This window comes from Echiichthys vipera (genome assembly GCF_963691815.1).
Source record: "Echiichthys vipera genome assembly, chromosome: 12".
Taxonomy (NCBI): Eukaryota; Metazoa; Chordata; class Actinopteri; order Perciformes; family Trachinidae; genus Echiichthys; species Echiichthys vipera.
The window spans coordinates 17595881-17614386 of record NC_139837.1 but is presented as its reverse complement, the minus strand read 5'-3'; the positions used below and the strand labels follow the sequence as shown (position 1 = coordinate 17614386).

Below are 18506 nucleotides of genomic sequence, written 5' to 3'. Positions count from 1 at the left end.
TGTATGGAGAAAACTAAAAAAACATATTTTGTCTGTTTTTTTTGTTGTGTACACGTGCAGGTAAACCCAGCCTGAGATTGCCCCTGAACACTTGCAATCAGTTGGTCATCCATGAAGAGCGCTCTCCAAGTCCGGTTCAGACCCCCAGTTCTGGAGCCAGCTCCCAAAGCACAGTTACCTGCCCACAAAGCCCAACATCAGAGACTGACGCCTTCCACTGGCCTGACGTACAGGAGCTGCGCACCAAATACACAGGCACCTCCCACCCTTCAAAAGTAACCCGTAGCTGCACAGTCCCAAACGGGATGCTGGAGTGCTGCATAAACAGGTGTAATGGCTGCTCACACAAATACAATAGTTCTTCTGACATTCACAAAGCTCTGACAGACTGTCCGAGGACACCATCTGAAACTGTATATAAAGAAAGGTGTCCTGCGGTAGAGGACTGGGCCCAGCCCCAGCTTCAGCCCCTGCTGTGCAGGTGGAGCTCCTTAGACCACATGCTTGGTGGATCTTTTCCCCTCCACGAGGTACAGAACCTTCAGGAACCTGTGAGGACCTGCTGCACAGCCAGTCAGGTGTCTCTTTTAACAAGAGAAATGGGCAAACTACAAGACGGGGACAGCGTTCTCCAGGAAAGCCTAGACAGTGCCACAAAGTCTGCTGCCCCGAGCTCAGGGAAATTGACAGAAAGTAATCTTGTGAAAAGCTTACGAGAGAAGTTCCAGAGCTTTACCTCAAGCTCATGAACATGTGAATTATGTACATTTTTATTATCAGGGACTATCACATGGAAACATGATCTGCCAGTTACCTGTTGCTTCTTAACGTCCCCTTTTCCTGAAAAAAAGCAACTTGTGTTTGATTTCAGTACAGGACATGGTGATGATGTTGGCACCAGTGAAACAAAAGGGATATTATTGGTCATTGGTGAGGGCCATGAGGGGAAAACATAGTCTTTTAAAAAAAAGGTGTATTGCAATATATGTACATTGGGTATTTGTGTGCACTGCACAATACAAGTTGATGTAAAATGTGTATATAGTTCCCCATATCCATTGAAGATTAAGTTCCACTTTATATGCATCTATTTGGTTCCCTCCCACAGTTGGTGATTTTTGCTATAACCACTATAGCACTGTTATTATTTAACCATGTAAACTGTCAGCTGGAGTTTCAGGTGAAAGCAAAAAGAAGCTGAATTGTCATTAACGAGAGAGCTGTGCTGTTTGCAAAGTCTCTGACCGTACACCAAAGAGGGTTTCCTTTTAACATTTGTTTACTTTAATGCATGTGGTCACAGCAGTCATTTGCTTCCACGTTCGTTTACTGTAGCTGCTTTTAAAACTGTTTTCACATAATGTATCACTGGAGCTTTATTTTTTTTTTCTCAAATTGTATATTTTCTTTAATATTATTTATGAAACTGTATTTGGGAGAGATTGGCCTCATGTAAATAATGACCCGTAGCAACCCTTTTTACTTTTCCATTCCAGAAAATATATTGTTTCATATTTGAAGTTTCACATATTTTCAATAAAAACAGAAATGGCAAGTGTCCACAGGTCTCTCATGCATCTCAAATACCGACATGACATTCTCTGAGCATAAAGTGACTAACTTACTGACTACTTACTACACCAAGAGTTATCTAATCAATGTCAGGAGACCCTTGCGCCCCTTAAAATACTTTATTTTATCAGCTTGTATTATTACTTTTCCTAATTTCATGAGAACTGCTTCTAAATATATATATTTTTTAACTTGATGACGTGTTTCTAGAAGTCCACAGAAAAGTACAGATTAGTATTTGCAGCAGTCCATTCATCCAAGTGATGCATGAAATGTTTCCTTAATTGGTTATTCATTTAACTTGTATTTTCGCTTTGTGGCAAACAGGTGGTTACCAGTTTTATTATTATTATTATTATTTTTATTATTATTATTATTATTATACATACATAATTGGGCTCTATGGGAAGTAAGGTCACTGTCAACAAAACACAAGGGTTAAACTGTTTAATTACTAACTGTAGAACTGACAGGTGAGAGATTAGAGCAGTGTCTAAATGAGCTCATCAGAAACAGTGGGGTATTATAGGGTGAGGCGTGCGTGCGTGTGTGCGCGTGTGCGTGTGTGTCTTTATTAATTTGTGTTATCTATCTCTTATTTGAAATGACGGCACAGCCCCAGCCTTTGTGCCTCAGGTTACAGAGTGCGCGCTGTTGCCCTCTCAACTCCGCATCCTTGAAAAGACGCGTCAAGTCAGCCATGAATAGACCGATTTACAGCGGAAATCAACAGGCCCTTCCTTCAACATAAAAGCATAATTGCCGCTGTAACATGTTCTCATTAACGAGAGTTTTTATTTTGAACCGCTCACCAGAACTTGCACCTCGTGTGTCTCTTTACAGACTTGACACTAATCCGTGATATCGACCAGAGGCGTGTATAGTCCGAGACGCAGTTGGAGTTGCGCATTTAAACCAGATGACAGCAACACCATTTCCTCTGGCGCAAAATCAATTAAACTCGGGGTTTTTTCTTCCGTGATTGGCACTAAAACATTTTTTTTATGAAGAATGGGCTGTGCAATATCAGGTCTGGCGGCAAAAGCAGAGTTTGGAGAGAGGACTACAGAGGATGCTGCCGGTGCTGCGTTTCCCACCGAGGATCAGATTCAGATGATCAAGGAGTCGTGGAAAGTTATCCGGGACGATATAGCCAAAGTTGGGATTATTATGTTTGTCAGGTAGGATGCTGAAACCCTTTCTGTTACTTTCCCATGTCAAATAACCCCAAAATTAAATAGATAATTCATCAGTTGGCACATTAGAAAGGTAGTAAACAGGTATATTATAGTCTGATTACCTGTAAACTGATTATATTTGATTTAAGACAGCTCTGTGGTTATAATAATTTTCTTAATGCAGCCTAAATATTCTGGATTTTGCAAACAATAGGTCCAACTTTTTTTTCCATATCATGGCTCATACTCCTGACCATAACTAAAACCTCTACACTATGTTCTGACCTGCTGGCCCAAGGGACAAAGATGTGTGCAGAAGGTCTTCTGATCTGCTGTAATAATGGCATGGTGCCTATAACCTTTTCAAACAACTGTGGAAAGTGAACATCCAGCCTCCCTCTGCTCTGCCCTCTGACCCACAGCATTTCATTTAGAGCTCAGAGCAGAATACCCCTCCTCCACTCTTATCACTTCACATCACATCTTTAAAACATTATGTAATAATACACAGCCACGGGCCTGCCATGGTGCCATACAATTAAAAGCACGAACCATCAGGAAAATGCATTAGATCAATTAGCACCATGATGACCGCCGTTCAGTGAAAAAACATATTTGGCCTTTGGCAGGGAAATCAAACAAATGGAAGTGTACGGTGATAAAGAGTGGCTGCAGCTTCCACATGGCTAGAAGCCCAATTAGTGTCCCCTGAGTGACCTCAACAGTTGAAAAGATTGTCCCTAGTGTGTTAGCCTGGAAATTCATTGGCCTCATGTGGGTCAGGGGCCACACCAGGGCCCCCCTCCATCTCATGACTGAACAATAATTGTTACAGCAAAATGAATCACCTGTTTTTCAATGTGTGCTCTTAATATAGCAGCTCTTATTCATTGGCAAAGGTGATGTTGCTCAGTCCAGTGTATATACAATAAGGTACTCTAAAAACTAAGATGGGCTCTATTCATGAGCACCAAAATAGTTTGGAGCTCTGAACACCGCCAATTAAAATTCCACTTGAGCAATAAAGTGCTACATTGTCTCCATATGTACTGCATATTTACATGTACCCCATTAGAGAGCAGACAATGGAACGTAAATAACCAGCTCTCTACAGGTTGTTGCTGGGTGGACAACGATGGGAAAATAAAGAACAGCCCCTTTCTCTAATCAGTCTCTAATTTGGCGAGAAGGAGGTTTGAATAGGGAGAGTGAATTTCACAGTCAAGTGTAAAATCAGAATACTTCAAAATAAGTAGAGCCTGCTTATTTCTAATTTAATGAAACTACTATAAAAGCACAGAACCTTTCCAATCTCATTTTTTGTGTTGTTAACATATTGCATTTCAGTACACCTCTCTGTATTGTCATCTGCTTGTCAAAGGGTGCTGAGCCCCACTGCACAGCAGCCATTAGAGAGACCATCACTTCGTAAACATCTCTCCCACTTCATCAATCGATCAATGAAGGGGAGCACATGTTTTAGATGTCTAATGTATTTATTTATGAGGACTCTGTTCTGTATTTCAGAGCACTAGCAGCACTGGAGGCTATTGGAAATTAAAAAACAATGAACATAAAATAGAATAAGCTTATGTTTGACCTGCCACACCCACAACTGTTTTTAACACATCAGAAATCAGTGCCATCATCCGCTGCTTTTTTTCCCTTCCCCATGAACTTCATACCGAAAAGAGTTGCTGTGAGCATCTCATTGTGAGCACAATACACCACACATCCAGACGAGGCATCTGTATTCTGGCAGCATGACTAATCACAGGTACCTCAGCTGGAGACCGGAAGGCTCTCTGATTGGATGGCATGCTTAGACTCTCTGGTTAAGGAAATTGAGGTTAAATCATTAAGGTAAAAAAAAAAAAATCAGTATCCGTCCGGACTATCACAGCTAGATAGATCCAGGATGGCCTGTTACTGAGTGCAGCTGTTGTTGGTATGGAGTCCAGAGTGGATGGCAGAGATGAAAGGAGAAAGATCAGAGAGTCATAATCAGTTCTCTATTCAAAGTGAGAGAATGGCTGAAGGATGACAGGAGGAGAGAAGCCTCTAGGCACTGAGAATGCAGTCGTGTGACTCGTGAGCATGTGTCACGTTTGTTGGGGAAATCAGGGGGTTAATCTTGGTCTGGGAGTGAATATGACAACTCAGAGGCAGCCCTGTTGTTGTCTTGGTAACAGGTTGTTTGAGACCCACCCCGAGTGTAAGGACGTCTTCTTCCTGTTCCGAGACGTGCAGGACCTGGAGAGGTTGCGGACCAGCCGGGAGCTCAGGGCACACGGCCTACGGTCAGTCACCAACTCTACACTTAACGCAACAACGCCCAATGATAGCATAGTGCTGCATGGCAGGAGAGCACGTTGACTAAAAGATCACACTAAAAGATTGAAGTTTGACATTCATTCATCTGTCATGATGATGATAGTTGCCATGTACAAAAGGACAAAAAAAGATCAAAGAGATGAAAAGATCAAAATCAACAATGCATCGTCTCAGTCGGCCATTGGTTCTCTAGAAGTAAAAAAAAAAAAAAAAGACGGCTCACAAATATTTCATTTTTAAATAATGCTCTATATTTCCTATAATAGCTGGGCACTGTAGTGTTCAGGTGTAAATTGTTTCTTTTTGGGGAACTACTTTCAGCCACGGATGAATACACATTTTCTGCTCTTGTGCAGTGATTCCCAACCTTGTTAGACTACACCAATTTCTAAACCTAATTGTTTTTTCCTCCTAAACACAAATATACAGACACTCTTTTACCAAAGCATCATTTCTGCTTTTTCAAATAATCAGCCACTCCACCAACATTTTAGGTAGCCCTTGGGAGGAGAACCCACAGAGGTACAAGGTACAAGACCAGGTCCAGTCGAGTTTGAGTCCAAACCAAGTCCAGAGCAAACAGAGTCCTCTTCAAGACCATAATAGGTAATAGTGTCTTTCCAATGCTAATAAAGTGATTAAGGAGTTAGGACGGATCTAAACAAGATCGATCTTCTAACATCAAGCTAATCAATGGACAACTGATCCCTTGTAAGCAGCCAGGAACAACTTGACCAGTTCTCAATAACTAACAAGCGAGAAAACTTCAAAAAAGCAGTCTTGGGAACAGACTCAAGTACAGTCCTGGTGTAAGTACCCCTGGTTTGAATCACTGCTCTAGTGGATATGTGCAGCAGCAGGACAGTGGATGTGCGACTGACTCAAAATAAACTACAATGACTATGTTCATTGTTATTAAAGGAACAAGTCGTCCAGTACATTTTTAATATTGATATATTATATTATTATTGATTTTTAATAGCCTCTAGACAGCAATGGAGCTACATGACACTGAATAATATATGGCTACAGGCAATAGTGGAATCAATACATAGTTGTTCTGGTCTTTTCATGGAAAAAGTATATAATATCACTGGACTCGTCTTTTTAACATTACATGCTATAACCATGTTGCACACAGTACAGTGCAAGACACAAATCATAAGATAAGTGGCAGAGCACAAGGCCTCAAGTAGTCGTATCATTAAAACCTTGCTTAGCACTCTAATTCACACAAAGCTTGTAGCATCTATCACAGCCACTTGTCTGTGGTTTCCAGGGTGCATCAGGCCTCTCCGTGTTCCTCTATGAACAAGGCAAAAGCAGCCAATTACTGCCTGAGGACCTGAAGGTACAAAGACTAGTGTGGCATTGCAGCAGCGATGCACAGATAAACTGTGCATGAACCGGCTGCTCTCAAATTCTGTGATAAGGCCAAACGGCCCTTCAACCACATTTGGGGAAATTAGTACAAATGTCCACGGTGGCAGAGAGACACAGGGAAAAGAGAGCTAAAGCGACTCTAGCCCTTTGTTCCGTATTCATCTTTAAAACTGTCACGCACACACTCTGCAGTGATGGCGGACTCACCTGAAAAAGCAACAAAGGAAATTGATCCTGAGGTGTTTTGTAGCATGTAATAGCGTGTTTTTAAGTGGGTGAAAAGTATTACGCAATTTTGCATCATCAAGTGTGAGGTAAATTAATAAGACATGCAATCAATCGTGTTTATCTTCCTTGGCATTTGAACTGCAAATGTCACCATGCAGCCTTTCAACACAGAAGAGTGCCACTCACTTATCTACAGTGGAGGTTTATCAGTTGATAGTTGCCTACTGCTTATTTACTATTTCAAATTGCAAATTCACAATCTGGTGGATTAATCAGGCTGGGTGACTGGAATCTCTTTCAGGGTGATGTCTTTCATCGAAAAAAGCGTGGCTAGACTGGACCAGCTGGACAGACTGGAAGCTCTGGCCCGGGAGCTGGGAAAAAGCCATTATCATTACAACGCCCCACCTAAGTACTACAGTGTAAGACCCGGCGATCCCAACAATACAATGCTTAAAGGTCCCATATTATGCTCATTCAGGGTGATACTTGCATTTCAGGTTTCTACTAAAACATGTTTGTCTGCTTAAATGTTCAAAAACCACAATATTTTTCAAATGCTGTCTGTCTGAATTCACCTGTATTCACCTCCCGTCTGAAATGCTTCATTTTAGCGCCTGTCTCTTTAAGCCACCCTCCTGAAAAAGCCCAGTCTGCTCTGATTGGTCAGTGATTCCAGGTGTTCGCATCTGCACTCTCTGCATCAGTGCACCGTCATTTTAGCCAAGGAATAACTGTAGCAGCACTTTCTACCTACTGTATATAAAGTATAGTAGTGACATCACAAACGTACAGAAGTCCTGACGGCTCGTTTAACGGGCTGAGTGCATTTCTCTGTGGATTGAGCATTACACATACAAAGACATACTATACTATGACCTTTTTGGACAAACTATACTATGACCTTTTGTTCTACAAATGATACTATAACCTTTTCAAAATTCTATAATATTACATTTTTTCTATATACTATACTATGAGTTTTTTATGACTTGTTTCCACATACTATACTTTGATTTTTTATGAGGTTTTTCAACATACTATACTATGCCTTTTTTTTCTTTATAATAGAAAAAAGACATGTAGATCTCACTTCATACAATATGGAACCATTAACACAGTGTGTTATTTCAACTAATACTCATCTTTAATCTTGCACATGACTGTAATATCAATGGAGTTACACTCCAACTGGATATCATCCTAGTTGCCTAGGCATAAGCATGTCATTAAGTCTCTCACATAATTATGTTCCAGTACGTTGGAGCAGAATTCATCTGTGCTGTGCAGCCCATCCTGAAGGAGAGGTGGACGGCTGAGCTGGAGGAGGCATGGAAGGTAAGGAGGGCCATTGTGTGACCTGTGTGTCTCCTTATTTAAGGACCTTAGCAGTGACCCATTCTGGGTAAATACTGTGAAATAGACTTGATGTGTGCAATGAGCATATGAGCAGTAGTGACAGATTGTGTCTGGCTCGCATCAGCGCAAGCCGTCTCTGCACCATGTAATATGTCAAGACGGAAACTGGTGCAACACAAGCTTAACTGATGGAGAATGCACACCTCACTGAACCATACATGAGCATATTAAATAAAGGGAACATGTATCTGTCACATCATGTTATGCCACTTAAAGATCTTGTGATATTAATACAGAGATGCTCAAAAACTACTGTTGCTACTCAGCATTTATACACAATAGATACACCTCTTTCCTTAGGTTAATTTAGTTTCATTGTAGAGCTTTTTGGCAATGAACCACAATTCAAGACATTTTTCACTGGCAAAACGCATATCGAGGATAAAACCTTTTTGAATGTGCGATTATGTGCACATTTTAGAATGTGTTAGATACTTACCAACTTTGTTATAACTGTTATAGTCCAAAAAAAGAAATTAAACATTTAAGTTTGAAAGTATGTTCATCTCTCTGCTACAATTAATGAACTCTACTGCTATCTAGTGGTTAAAGATAGTGGGTTATGTTATTCCTGTGTCATGCTTAACATTTGGCTCATCCCACTTGGGATTACGAAACACCACTATTACAAACATCCGAAAAAAATACAACACATGACAATCCAAAACATAGTTTGTGTACTCCTATAATCTTTCAAATGACATTTATGTAAAAATCTTCTAATTTATACTAAGAATAACTTCTAAAAGCCTAAAATGTATCTGAATAAAGAACTTTTTTTCTCATCTCCCATGCTTTATTTAAGTAATTGGTTCATTTAAAAGTGTCTTATTAATCAAGAAAACTTTGCTGCACAGCCAAACAATATCTAATAGCACTGTTTTGTACTGATTCACACATACAAACTATATTTCTTATTCATTTTGTCTAAATACAATACTTAAAAGTTATACCTAAAAGAATGAATGTCCTTCACCTATGGGGACCCTGACCCGGTTCCATGTGTTGATTGTGATCCAGACCATGTTCCAGTATTTGACCAGCCTAATGAAGCAGGGATACGACGAGGAAAGAAACCAACAGCACCAACTCACACTCTCCCCGAAGGACAGACCAGACAAGAGGAACACAGCGCTATGAGATGCTTCTTCTTGTAACCACAACTCAGACTGTTTTTACCAGTACAGCACAGAAATGTATGGTGTTGTCCACTTGTTGCATCCTTTTAGCAGCAGGTTGCAGACTGGTTTACTTCTCAAGCAATCCTTTGCCCTTCAAAGGATTGCGGGTCAGAATAGCCAGAAAAGTGTGCTGGCTTGCATACCGCAAAATCTGACTGCTGCTTGAATAATAACACAATGATGCAACACCAAAACCTCATCAGTGGAGGGCGGTATTTCCCTGCCAATGAAAGGAATCAGTGGCAGAAAAGTCCCTGTATGTTGTGTTTGGGTGAAAATAAAAGCTCATCTGTTTACAGAAAGTTCGAGACTGTCAATATCTGAATCATTTTCTGTTCAAGTTAAGGAGTTAATGTTTAATTGTCCTTGTTGGAACAAGGACAAAACATCATCTGAGGTCTAAGCCCTGACAAAATTTGATTTATAAGCACTATTATTTAGAAAAGATATCTCCATCCCTACTTTCCTGTTAACATACAGTGTCTATTTAGGAGTTTTATTTTGATAAACAAGCCTCATTTGGAGCTAAAATGATGTATGAAGAGTGAAAATTGTGGGAATGAAAGCAAGTACAAGCTATTTTTCAGAAGATTTTTGAAGCTTCTCTCCACTCCACTGGCTGTGATGTTACCTGCTTTTAAACTGTGCAATACACACCCATTATAAACTCAGAAAAGGTCTGAAAACATCATAATAATTTTGATGACACAGTATCGTTCAATTGTACCTACACATGTTATTTTGTTGAATACTGCACTAGTTTCCCACAAACTCCTCTCTATGGTGACAATGCTGAATGTGGTGGAAATTAGAGTCTTAGCTCAGCTGAGTTGTATGTATGCATTTATTTAAATCAAAACTATTCGGCCAAGTAGGGACAGGGACTTTCACTAAAGCTGGTTCAGAAGTCTGACTCAAATCTTGTGTAAAACAGAGTTATTTATACATAGATTTCATACAAGAAGGCAATTGTGTGAGCAAAGATAAGGGACCGTCTCCACTTCTCCTGACGTCATTGACAGTTGGGTGGAGACATACAACGCTCACTACAGTATGTCAGAGGGTGCAGATATGCAACAACATCAAAACAAACAAATAAGCCAAACATTTGAGTAGGATTTTATGTTGTTGCACTTTAAAGACATTACGTCAGATTCCCCTTTCATTATTGTTCAAGCAATGATAAAACCACAAACATCAAATGAATTTGAAGAATCCTGTTATGGTGTTTACCTGCTGCCTGTAAACTAGCCACCAGGCTTCCTGCTGCCACTCCTTCCATTAGCATTTGCATATTTCTCATATTTTAATGACATCTTGCCGTCAGCATCTGAATGAGTGAATGACGATCTAAAAAGGCATGGCTCTGCAGTGACGGGGCTCGCACAGTCGTTATGAACAGTCAAAACAGACAGGCCCAGTTTAACCGGGTACACCATAATAGGAAACAGGAGAAGAACACAATACAAGGTCATACTATGGCTTTAATCCTTTTTATGACATACTATACTGTCACTTTTTAGGATTTTTTTACATTCTATACTATGACATTTTCTTCACTTTTTTTCGACATACTGTACTATCACTCTGCAACTTCACTAATAACATGATCAATGTGTACTGTGACACTTTCTGATATTTTTATGACAACAGGTCCCACACCATTCATGAGACACTTGACTGCACCAGTCTGACTTTACAACCAGCGCAGTGACACACACACACACACACACACACACACACATACACACACACACACACACACACACACACACACACACACACACACAGTGTATGTGTATGTGTATGTGTCAACACTGTTGACCAGTCTGTTTATCACGTTTTGTGTTTTACTGTCATTTGGCGTTTTCTTTTTTTTTTACTGTTTTTAGATATTTTTAACTATTAATTCGTTTTTTTTACTGTGTACATAGACTATTATTAGATTCTGTATTTTGCATCTGTTATTGATGCTTTTGTTATTTGCACTTTTGCTGCTTTAACACTGCTGTAAATTTCTGCAGTGAGGGTCTACTAAAGGAGAATCTTATCTTATGTCATACTATGACTTTATGACGTAATATCCAGCTATTTGTCATTACTTTTTAAGGACATATTTGACTATGACTTTTTTCACTTGTTTCAACATACTATACTATAACTTTTTTTTTACATAGTATACTTTGACTTCGTATGACATACTCATACATTACTTTTTTATGACATCTTATAGGGTACTATGACTTTTAATGACATACTATACTATGACTAAAGCAGTTCAGTTATGACTGCTCCTTCAAAAGAAAGATACAGACAAACAAGTTGCATATATTAAAGCCCCTGAACACCCATACAGATGTTTTCAGTTATTCTGGCTGATTAGACCTCTGCTTGGGTTGAAGGTGGGCGGGGCTTTGATGAGGATTTGATGGGAATTTATGAGGTCACAAATGTCCGTCTACCACTTAGAATGATAAAGGTGTACTTTGTCCTGTGAAACAAAGCTAACAGGAGACTCGGGAAGATGTCAATCAATCACAGTAGACACACCCACACAGTCCTGAGAAGAGGTCTAATCAACCGGATCACTGAAAACACCTGTGTGGGTGTTCAGAGGCTTTAATCTCCAGCTCCAGTGGAAAAGTCTGTTACCTTAAAGCAGCACTAACATCATTATATAACAATGGATCAAGTGACTGTGTGTTTCAGCCCAGTGCTTTTGGTTTTAATGTCCACAACTTAACTGTGACCATAAAATATTAATAAAAAACATTTTTTTATGAACATTTATGACCAGAGAACACTTTTATTAATTTACTCACTCACACAGCCCTTTGTCGTGGACTTTGAGACATATTGACAGATGACACACTGCACCAGTATCTTTGACAGGATACAGATTTATTGCACAAAACATTTCAGTTTCAAAGTGCTGTTTGGCAAATGAACTGATATAATTTGCAATAGTCTGAATTTGGCAAAAGTAAACATATCATGAATGCATTTTTTTCCTTCATGATTTTCAGATGAGTGCAGCCAAGCCTAGCGCTACTCCTCCAGCACCTGCTCCAGTGCCAGCCGCAGCTGCAGCGGCGGCTGTTGTCAGACCACCTGCACCTACAGCAAGATTACACAGGTTTAATATGAAGGAGCTGCAGAGAAGCTGAGAGAATCTTGCTCTTAGCTAAAGCAGAAGCATTATTATATTGACACAGTGGTGTCATAATAGTACACATAAACACTATTATTAGCCCAAATCTAATAATCTATTTTATGACAATGTGAAAGTATCATTAGGATACAAACGTTAAAAGCACAAGATTGAAATTCATTTTAAAAAAATCATATGACTTTTACCTAATGCCTGCAAAACAGCCACCACACTTCCTGCTGCCACTCCTCCTCCATTAGCGACTGCAGCAGCAGACATCATGCTTGCAGCATAGGAGCCTGCTGCTATTCCAGCTGAGGTGAAACCTATGGCTCCAAGGACAAAAGGAGCCCCAATCACACCAGCAGCTGCACATGAACAACAACACAGCAGAGGAAACGCTGTCAGTGACTGTGTAATAATTTGTTCAGCCACTTTATACTGTACAATACATGGTATGAGTTCAGCATGTAAATGGATTCACAACATCAAAGTGTGTTAAAATCAGTTGAAGAAAAGTTAATAGATGCGATCAATCAAGGCTGTACAAAGTCTTACCTGCTCCTCCTCCTAAAGCAACATATGTCACTGAAACACAAGGTGAAAAACTTAAATGAACCTGCAGTGTGCCATGGTTACTGTAACACTATGTAAAACTATCAATACAAGATAATATATCAGTATTTTCAAAGAAACAAGGATACTCACACAGCCCCATCTCTTACTGTACTGTGTTCTGATCAGTCTGAGACTGGGCTGAATGTTTATATAGCCTGAGGGTTAGGTCTCATTTCTTGATAAATGAAACTGATCAAATCTGAACAGAAGAGGGCGTCACAGAGTCCCTGTCTGCAAGTCACGAAACAACGATAGTAACCCTAGTGATGAACATATCAGAGATGGTATGTCCCATCCCAATGTTTGGAACATAAGAATGAAAACAATTAAGAAAACTAAAGAGTTGCTGAACTGGTTTACTTCTGACTTCCTAACTTTTGTCTTAAAGTAACCACTGATGAAGTGAATGTTTTGGTCCTGGAGGTTGAGGTGGCTCTGATCCACATCAAAGTAATCAGTTAAATATAATATAAAGAATTAAACCTATACTTTAGGGATCATAATAGTCTTACTCCAGCATTCAGGGCCTGCAGGTGCTTTGAGGAAAACATGTGTTTAATGAAAACTGCTTTTTGAGTCTGCTGCTGTCCCTGAAATGATGAACGACTCTAAACTGTGAAAACAGCCTGATGTAACATCAGACTCTTATCAGTGAAGGGCGGTATTTCCAATGAAGTGTATGAGTGGCAGAAGAGCCTCCTCAGAGAAAGTCCCTTTATGTCAATATTACAGCTTTGTCATGTGTTTTTAGGCCAAGGACCCCTTACCTTTAAGAGAGAAGCAGGGACCCCCTACTACAAAGAGTGTATAACATTGAGTTGCATATTTAATTGGGCCTAACAGTTAGGGTGGCCTAAAGACTATACACACAGCTTTTTACACCCTTTTTGAGTCTGCTGCTGTCACTGAAATGACTCTGAACTGTGCAAACAGCCTGATGTAATACCAGACTCTTATTAGTGGAGGGTGGTATTTCCCAGCCAATGAAAGGTAATAGTGGCAGAAGAGCCTCTTCAGTTGTTTTGGGTAAAAAAGGAAAGTTTATATTGTGTTTACACAAAGTTAGAGACGGTCAATAGAGGCTCTATTACGTCTGTATTCACTAAAACAGAAACAGAACAGACTGAAAGATCTTAACATGATTCATTTAGTGTATTATTTCTTAATATTGTGCCTAAACAAATGTTTCTGCTTTTGTAGTCATGTGTGATTGATTTTTTTTTTTTTTTTTTTAAAGAGCTCACATGTGTCCATGAGTTGAAACTGTTAGCATTCCCATTTTATCTGTAACCTCGATAGTACTTGGGCCTAGACCCAAAATCAGTACCAAATTATAGTTGTGATTTTTTAAAAGTTTGTTGCCCATGCATTAGATAAAAAAAAATGGTTGGATAATTGTAAAATCAACTTGATATGTATCATTTATTTATGCCCCATGAAAATATATAACCTCATTCATATCATTTTCAAAAAACGGGTTTGATACTCCTCTTCCTTGGTTAAACATTTTTGGGTCTAATTACCGGGCATTTTGTCTGCTAATTTAGGTTTTCCAGATAAAAAAATACTCGAAGATATTAAAGATACAAGAAAAATGCTTAATATATATATAATGTATTCACAGTCTCATTTTCTACATTTTGGTGTGAAGCTTATAAAAAAAAAACTTGCAGTGATTTTCAACAACGCACTTTATTTCTGAACTTAAATTCGGCTGCAGTCCTCTTCCATGAGATCAGGACGTAGAAGTATGAAGAGACGATACAAATGACTGAAAATATACAGGCTGTAGTTAAACCTGCTTTGTGATCCTGATTAACAGACACTACATTAGAATGACGGCCAATATTTGTTTGTGTTCTTAACTAAAACATGCCTTTCAGTAAAATATTTTTGACGCATCATCGTTCAGATATATTCACATTTCAATCAACCACATTAGCTGAAGCTACACACGTTACCGGTGTTCAACTTAAGACTGACAGCTTGGTATGAAAATGTGGTTCAAAACTAAAATAATATTCATTGTAGTTCAGGAGGTAAAACAAAAAGTAAATTTTCATCTCCAATATCAAGTTTAAACAGTTAAACTGGTTGTAAAAAAAAAAAGAAAGAATCAAATCTGATTTGTTTCAAAGCAACTTTGCAGGAATTAATTAAATCAATAATTATTTAAAAAAGAAATTCCTCTCAAGACGCAGTCAAATTAAAACATGGCAACACAGCTCACAAGTCAGCTGTAAAGATAACATAAATATGGACTAACAATTAAATAGTATTAAAGGCAGGTCATCATTGGGCTCCATGGATTTGGCTCCAGAGGTGCCACAGCTGTTGACGGCCTGGTTCTGAAGCAGAAATGATGGAGATTCAATAAGGTGGACTTGCTTCACCCTGCACAAGTTACAAGAAACCCCCAGGTTTCCTGTTCCAGATGGCCAATGGCACCGAACAGCCAGGGAGGAGACCATGCAAACAATGGCATATCAAAGCAGTCACCGGGTGGATGAACAGTGATTCTGAGGCCTCAGGTGAATGGGAAGATGGCTGAGTGGGGCGACAGACCAAGTGGAGGCCTTTCCCGTTCCCTCAGATCGTACAGGCCAGTTTAGGTTCACACGGGTGTGTTAAAGAGTCTGTTGCTCATTGGGTGGCTTTGGTTTTCTTGCTTTTGCTTTTCTTATCTTTCTTCTTAAGTCCATCCATGTGAGCTCTAAGGAGGTTGGAGTATGCCTGAGGAGTTAAAGTGTTTGATTAAATTATCACAGCTCATTCAGCTCACTACAATGAAACAAAACATTATTTTAATAACGTCAAGGAGAACTAATCAAGACAGTCTGCATACAGTGGCCGAAGGCACTGCGTACCATGACACAAAACTAGCTCAACTTACCATTTGAAACTTGATTACTTCTTTGGTGCTGACCTGAAAGAGAATTCAGCATTTATAGGTAAAAACTCTAGCAATAAATCAGAGATTAGTTGGATCAAACATAAACACATAGGAAACACATTATTCTCACCACTGTGCTAATTTTTTTCTTGCCCTCAGATGCTCTGATGAGACATTTGTTGTCTACTGGTTCAAATGACTCCGCGTGGCCTTTCCGGGGCACTGGCTTTGTCCTCCCGTCATCTGGAAACAAGAAACACATCCAATTCCAGCTGCTTACATGTTGAGAGGGAAACTCACAGCTTTACTTGCTGACTGAACTAGAATGATAAATGTCAAAACTCAGGAGGGATGTGCTTACATTTCTTTAGCGTGATGACAACACTGCCACTTGTTCTGCACTTCTGGAAGAGCCGTGTGAGCTCTGTGAGAAACTAGACAACGGAGCAAAAACAAATATTAATTCCCCAATCATTTGATTTCAACAGCCCTGGAAATTAGACCAATCGTCTTTGGGGCCGTTTATTAGGGACACCGTCTTGTATGACAGCCCTGGCCAAAACAAAAGAGCAAAACAAAGCCTTAATGAAAGTTACATTAAATAAATATATATTTTAAGGTGTTTAACACACACCTTCGGGGTAATTTGGGAAGTGTATAATAGTGTTAAATTCTATGGCCTCATACGAAGAGGTGTTTCTATTTTTTTTATGCCTCCCCTCATTAATTAATCTTCTCATTAGGAGAGCTAAAATATTACAAAACATTTCCACTGATTCATTAAGACTGCATTTGTTTAAGCTAGTTATGTGTAACCTAATAATTTAGCAAGCGAGTGTGCATGGTCTTGAAATGCAAACTTGAGGGGGAGACTTTGGAACATGTTTTTGTAGATTTTTTTCATGTTACTTCTTTTTGGTTTGATTTAAATGTTGTAAAAAAATGCAAAACTAACCAACAATATAGGTAAATTATTACTAATTCTCAATCAGAAATATTCAGCAGATGAAACTGACCTACTTAATTTACTCATTATCTTCGACAAATACTATATCCATAAAATGAGTTGGCTTAAACTTCCCTTCTTTTATGTTTTTAAAGATCCACATTTTTAATCATATCTGACCAATTTGGGAAACTTATCACTCAAAAATAAAAAAAAGGCGAAAACTATTAGATTATTTAAGCATTTCAGATATACTCCCTTAATTTAGCAGACCCAATATAAGTTTTTGTTTTTGTTATTCCATATTCCTTTTTCTGTGTTACTGTCTTTGAACATTTTAAATCCTGTTATTGTTTCTACATTTACAAATACATTTTCTGGAACATGTAAGAAAAGTAATATTTAAAAGTGCCAACTTCCAGTCCAAGTTGAACTCTATTGGTGACCATGTACGAATTGATGACCACGTCTACCGACCGTGGCGTTACAAATGCCAGTTTATGGCTCCTAATGTGCCAGAAAGTTCAATAAGTGAACCACATATTTGCAGCTAAAACCAAGCTAAGTGTTAGCTTCAGGCAAACGTTAGCAAGCTGGCTAACGAGTCAGTTTGACGAGGCAGCTGCTTTAACGTTGTGGTTATCTGTGAGACAGCTAAAGAAGACATGTCCTTTTCTGGTTTATACACAGTACCTCGATGGATCAGGTTATTCACAGCATACTTTTTTTGTTCTTACCGAATCATTTTCAAGCAGCACCATGGTTTTGGCTTCACCGTTGCTTTACTGGCCGCGAGCTTAGCTCCTGTGAAGCACACGTACTACTCAAGCCGGAGCCCCGCCCTGCGCATGCGCACTCACTGTGGCAACGAAGAGCTTTATCACAGCGTCACCTGTTGTCAGGGAGGAGAACAACACACAAAGACCACTGTTTCTTCTTTTTTATTCTATTTTTTATTTTTTTTTGCTTTTCATTAACGGGTTTTCCGATGCACAGTTCAGTTCAGTTCAGTTCAGAGCTTTAATGTCCCTCGAGGGGAAATTTAGTAGCGACCACACACAAAAACACAACATACAAGAGAACATGGGAAACCAATCACAACAGTTACAACGACCAAAAGACTGAGAATTATAGAATTGTAGATGTTTGTTAAAAGAGTCAGACTATTGGAGCGGTAGCCATGGGGAAGTGCTGCAAAACAGTGTAGTGAAGGTTAAGATAAGGGCTTGTATTGCACTTCGAGCAAAGGAAAACCTAGGAGGAAAAGAAAGGAAAACCTATTGGGTTTTTTTTACACTGGGGCACCTATATCTTGGAGAAGAACAAATTCCTCTAAGAGTGGATGATCAGAGCTGGCTAAGATTGACCCTGCCTTCCGTAACAGTTGTCTACTGTAGATAGTTGCTAAGGAAAGCTGCGTGCCAATGATTTTACTGGCTACATTAACAATGTTGGACAAACTGTTTTTGTTTTGCACTGTGAGGTTCCCATACATTCACTTCAAATTGTCAAAATGTTGGCACAAGAAACAACAGGAGTCAAAAACAAACAAATATAAAATAATACAAAACACAATGCAATCATCAAGACACACAGACACCAG

The 18506-nt window shown here is 39.2% G+C and overlaps 4 protein-coding genes across 4 annotated transcripts in view; 2 read left to right on the top strand and 2 right to left on the bottom strand.

The window, feature by feature from the left end:
• LOC310954732 (pleckstrin homology domain-containing family G member 3-like) overlaps positions 1–1560 on the top strand; it is a gene marked incomplete at its 5' end in the record, with an annotated part of 29823 nt that extends 28263 nt beyond the window's left edge. Inside the window, one exon of the mRNA XM_083924372.1 lies at positions 61–1560. Within this exon, the coding sequence (XP_083780498.1) occupies positions 61–749 (689 nt within the window). The 3' untranslated portion in view covers positions 750–1560. The remainder of the gene's footprint in view (positions 1–60) is intronic.
• Positions 1561–2583: 1023 nt separating this feature from the next.
• Positions 2584–9254, top strand: xgb (x globin; the record flags this gene model as incomplete). Its single annotated transcript, XM_083924365.1, has 5 exons — positions 2584–2753; positions 4943–5050; positions 6997–7117; positions 7953–8033; positions 9135–9254. 5 exons carry the CDS (start codon positions 2584–2586, stop codon positions 9252–9254), a joined length of 600 nt encoding a protein of 199 aa, XP_083780491.1.
• Positions 9255–12190: 2936 nt separating this feature from the next.
• Positions 12191–13197, bottom strand: LOC310954730 (uncharacterized protein). The gene is made up of 4 exons (XM_083924370.1): positions 13155–13197; positions 13005–13034; positions 12653–12814; positions 12191–12412 (listed from the first exon to the last, which is right to left on the bottom strand). Exons 1-4 carry the CDS (start codon positions 13162–13164, stop codon positions 12318–12320), a joined length of 297 nt encoding a protein of 98 aa, XP_083780496.1. The 5' UTR covers positions 13165–13197; the 3' UTR covers positions 12191–12317.
• Positions 13198–14737: 1540 nt separating this feature from the next.
• Positions 14738–17727, bottom strand: srp14 (signal recognition particle 14). The gene is made up of 5 exons (XM_083924369.1): positions 17641–17727; positions 16319–16391; positions 16088–16200; positions 15958–15990; positions 14738–15797 (listed from the first exon to the last, which is right to left on the bottom strand). The coding sequence occupies exons 1-5, from the start codon at positions 17662–17664 to the stop codon at positions 15708–15710; spliced, it is 333 nt and encodes a 110-aa protein (XP_083780495.1). The 5' UTR covers positions 17665–17727; the 3' UTR covers positions 14738–15707.
• Positions 17728–18506: the final 779 nt, after the last annotated feature.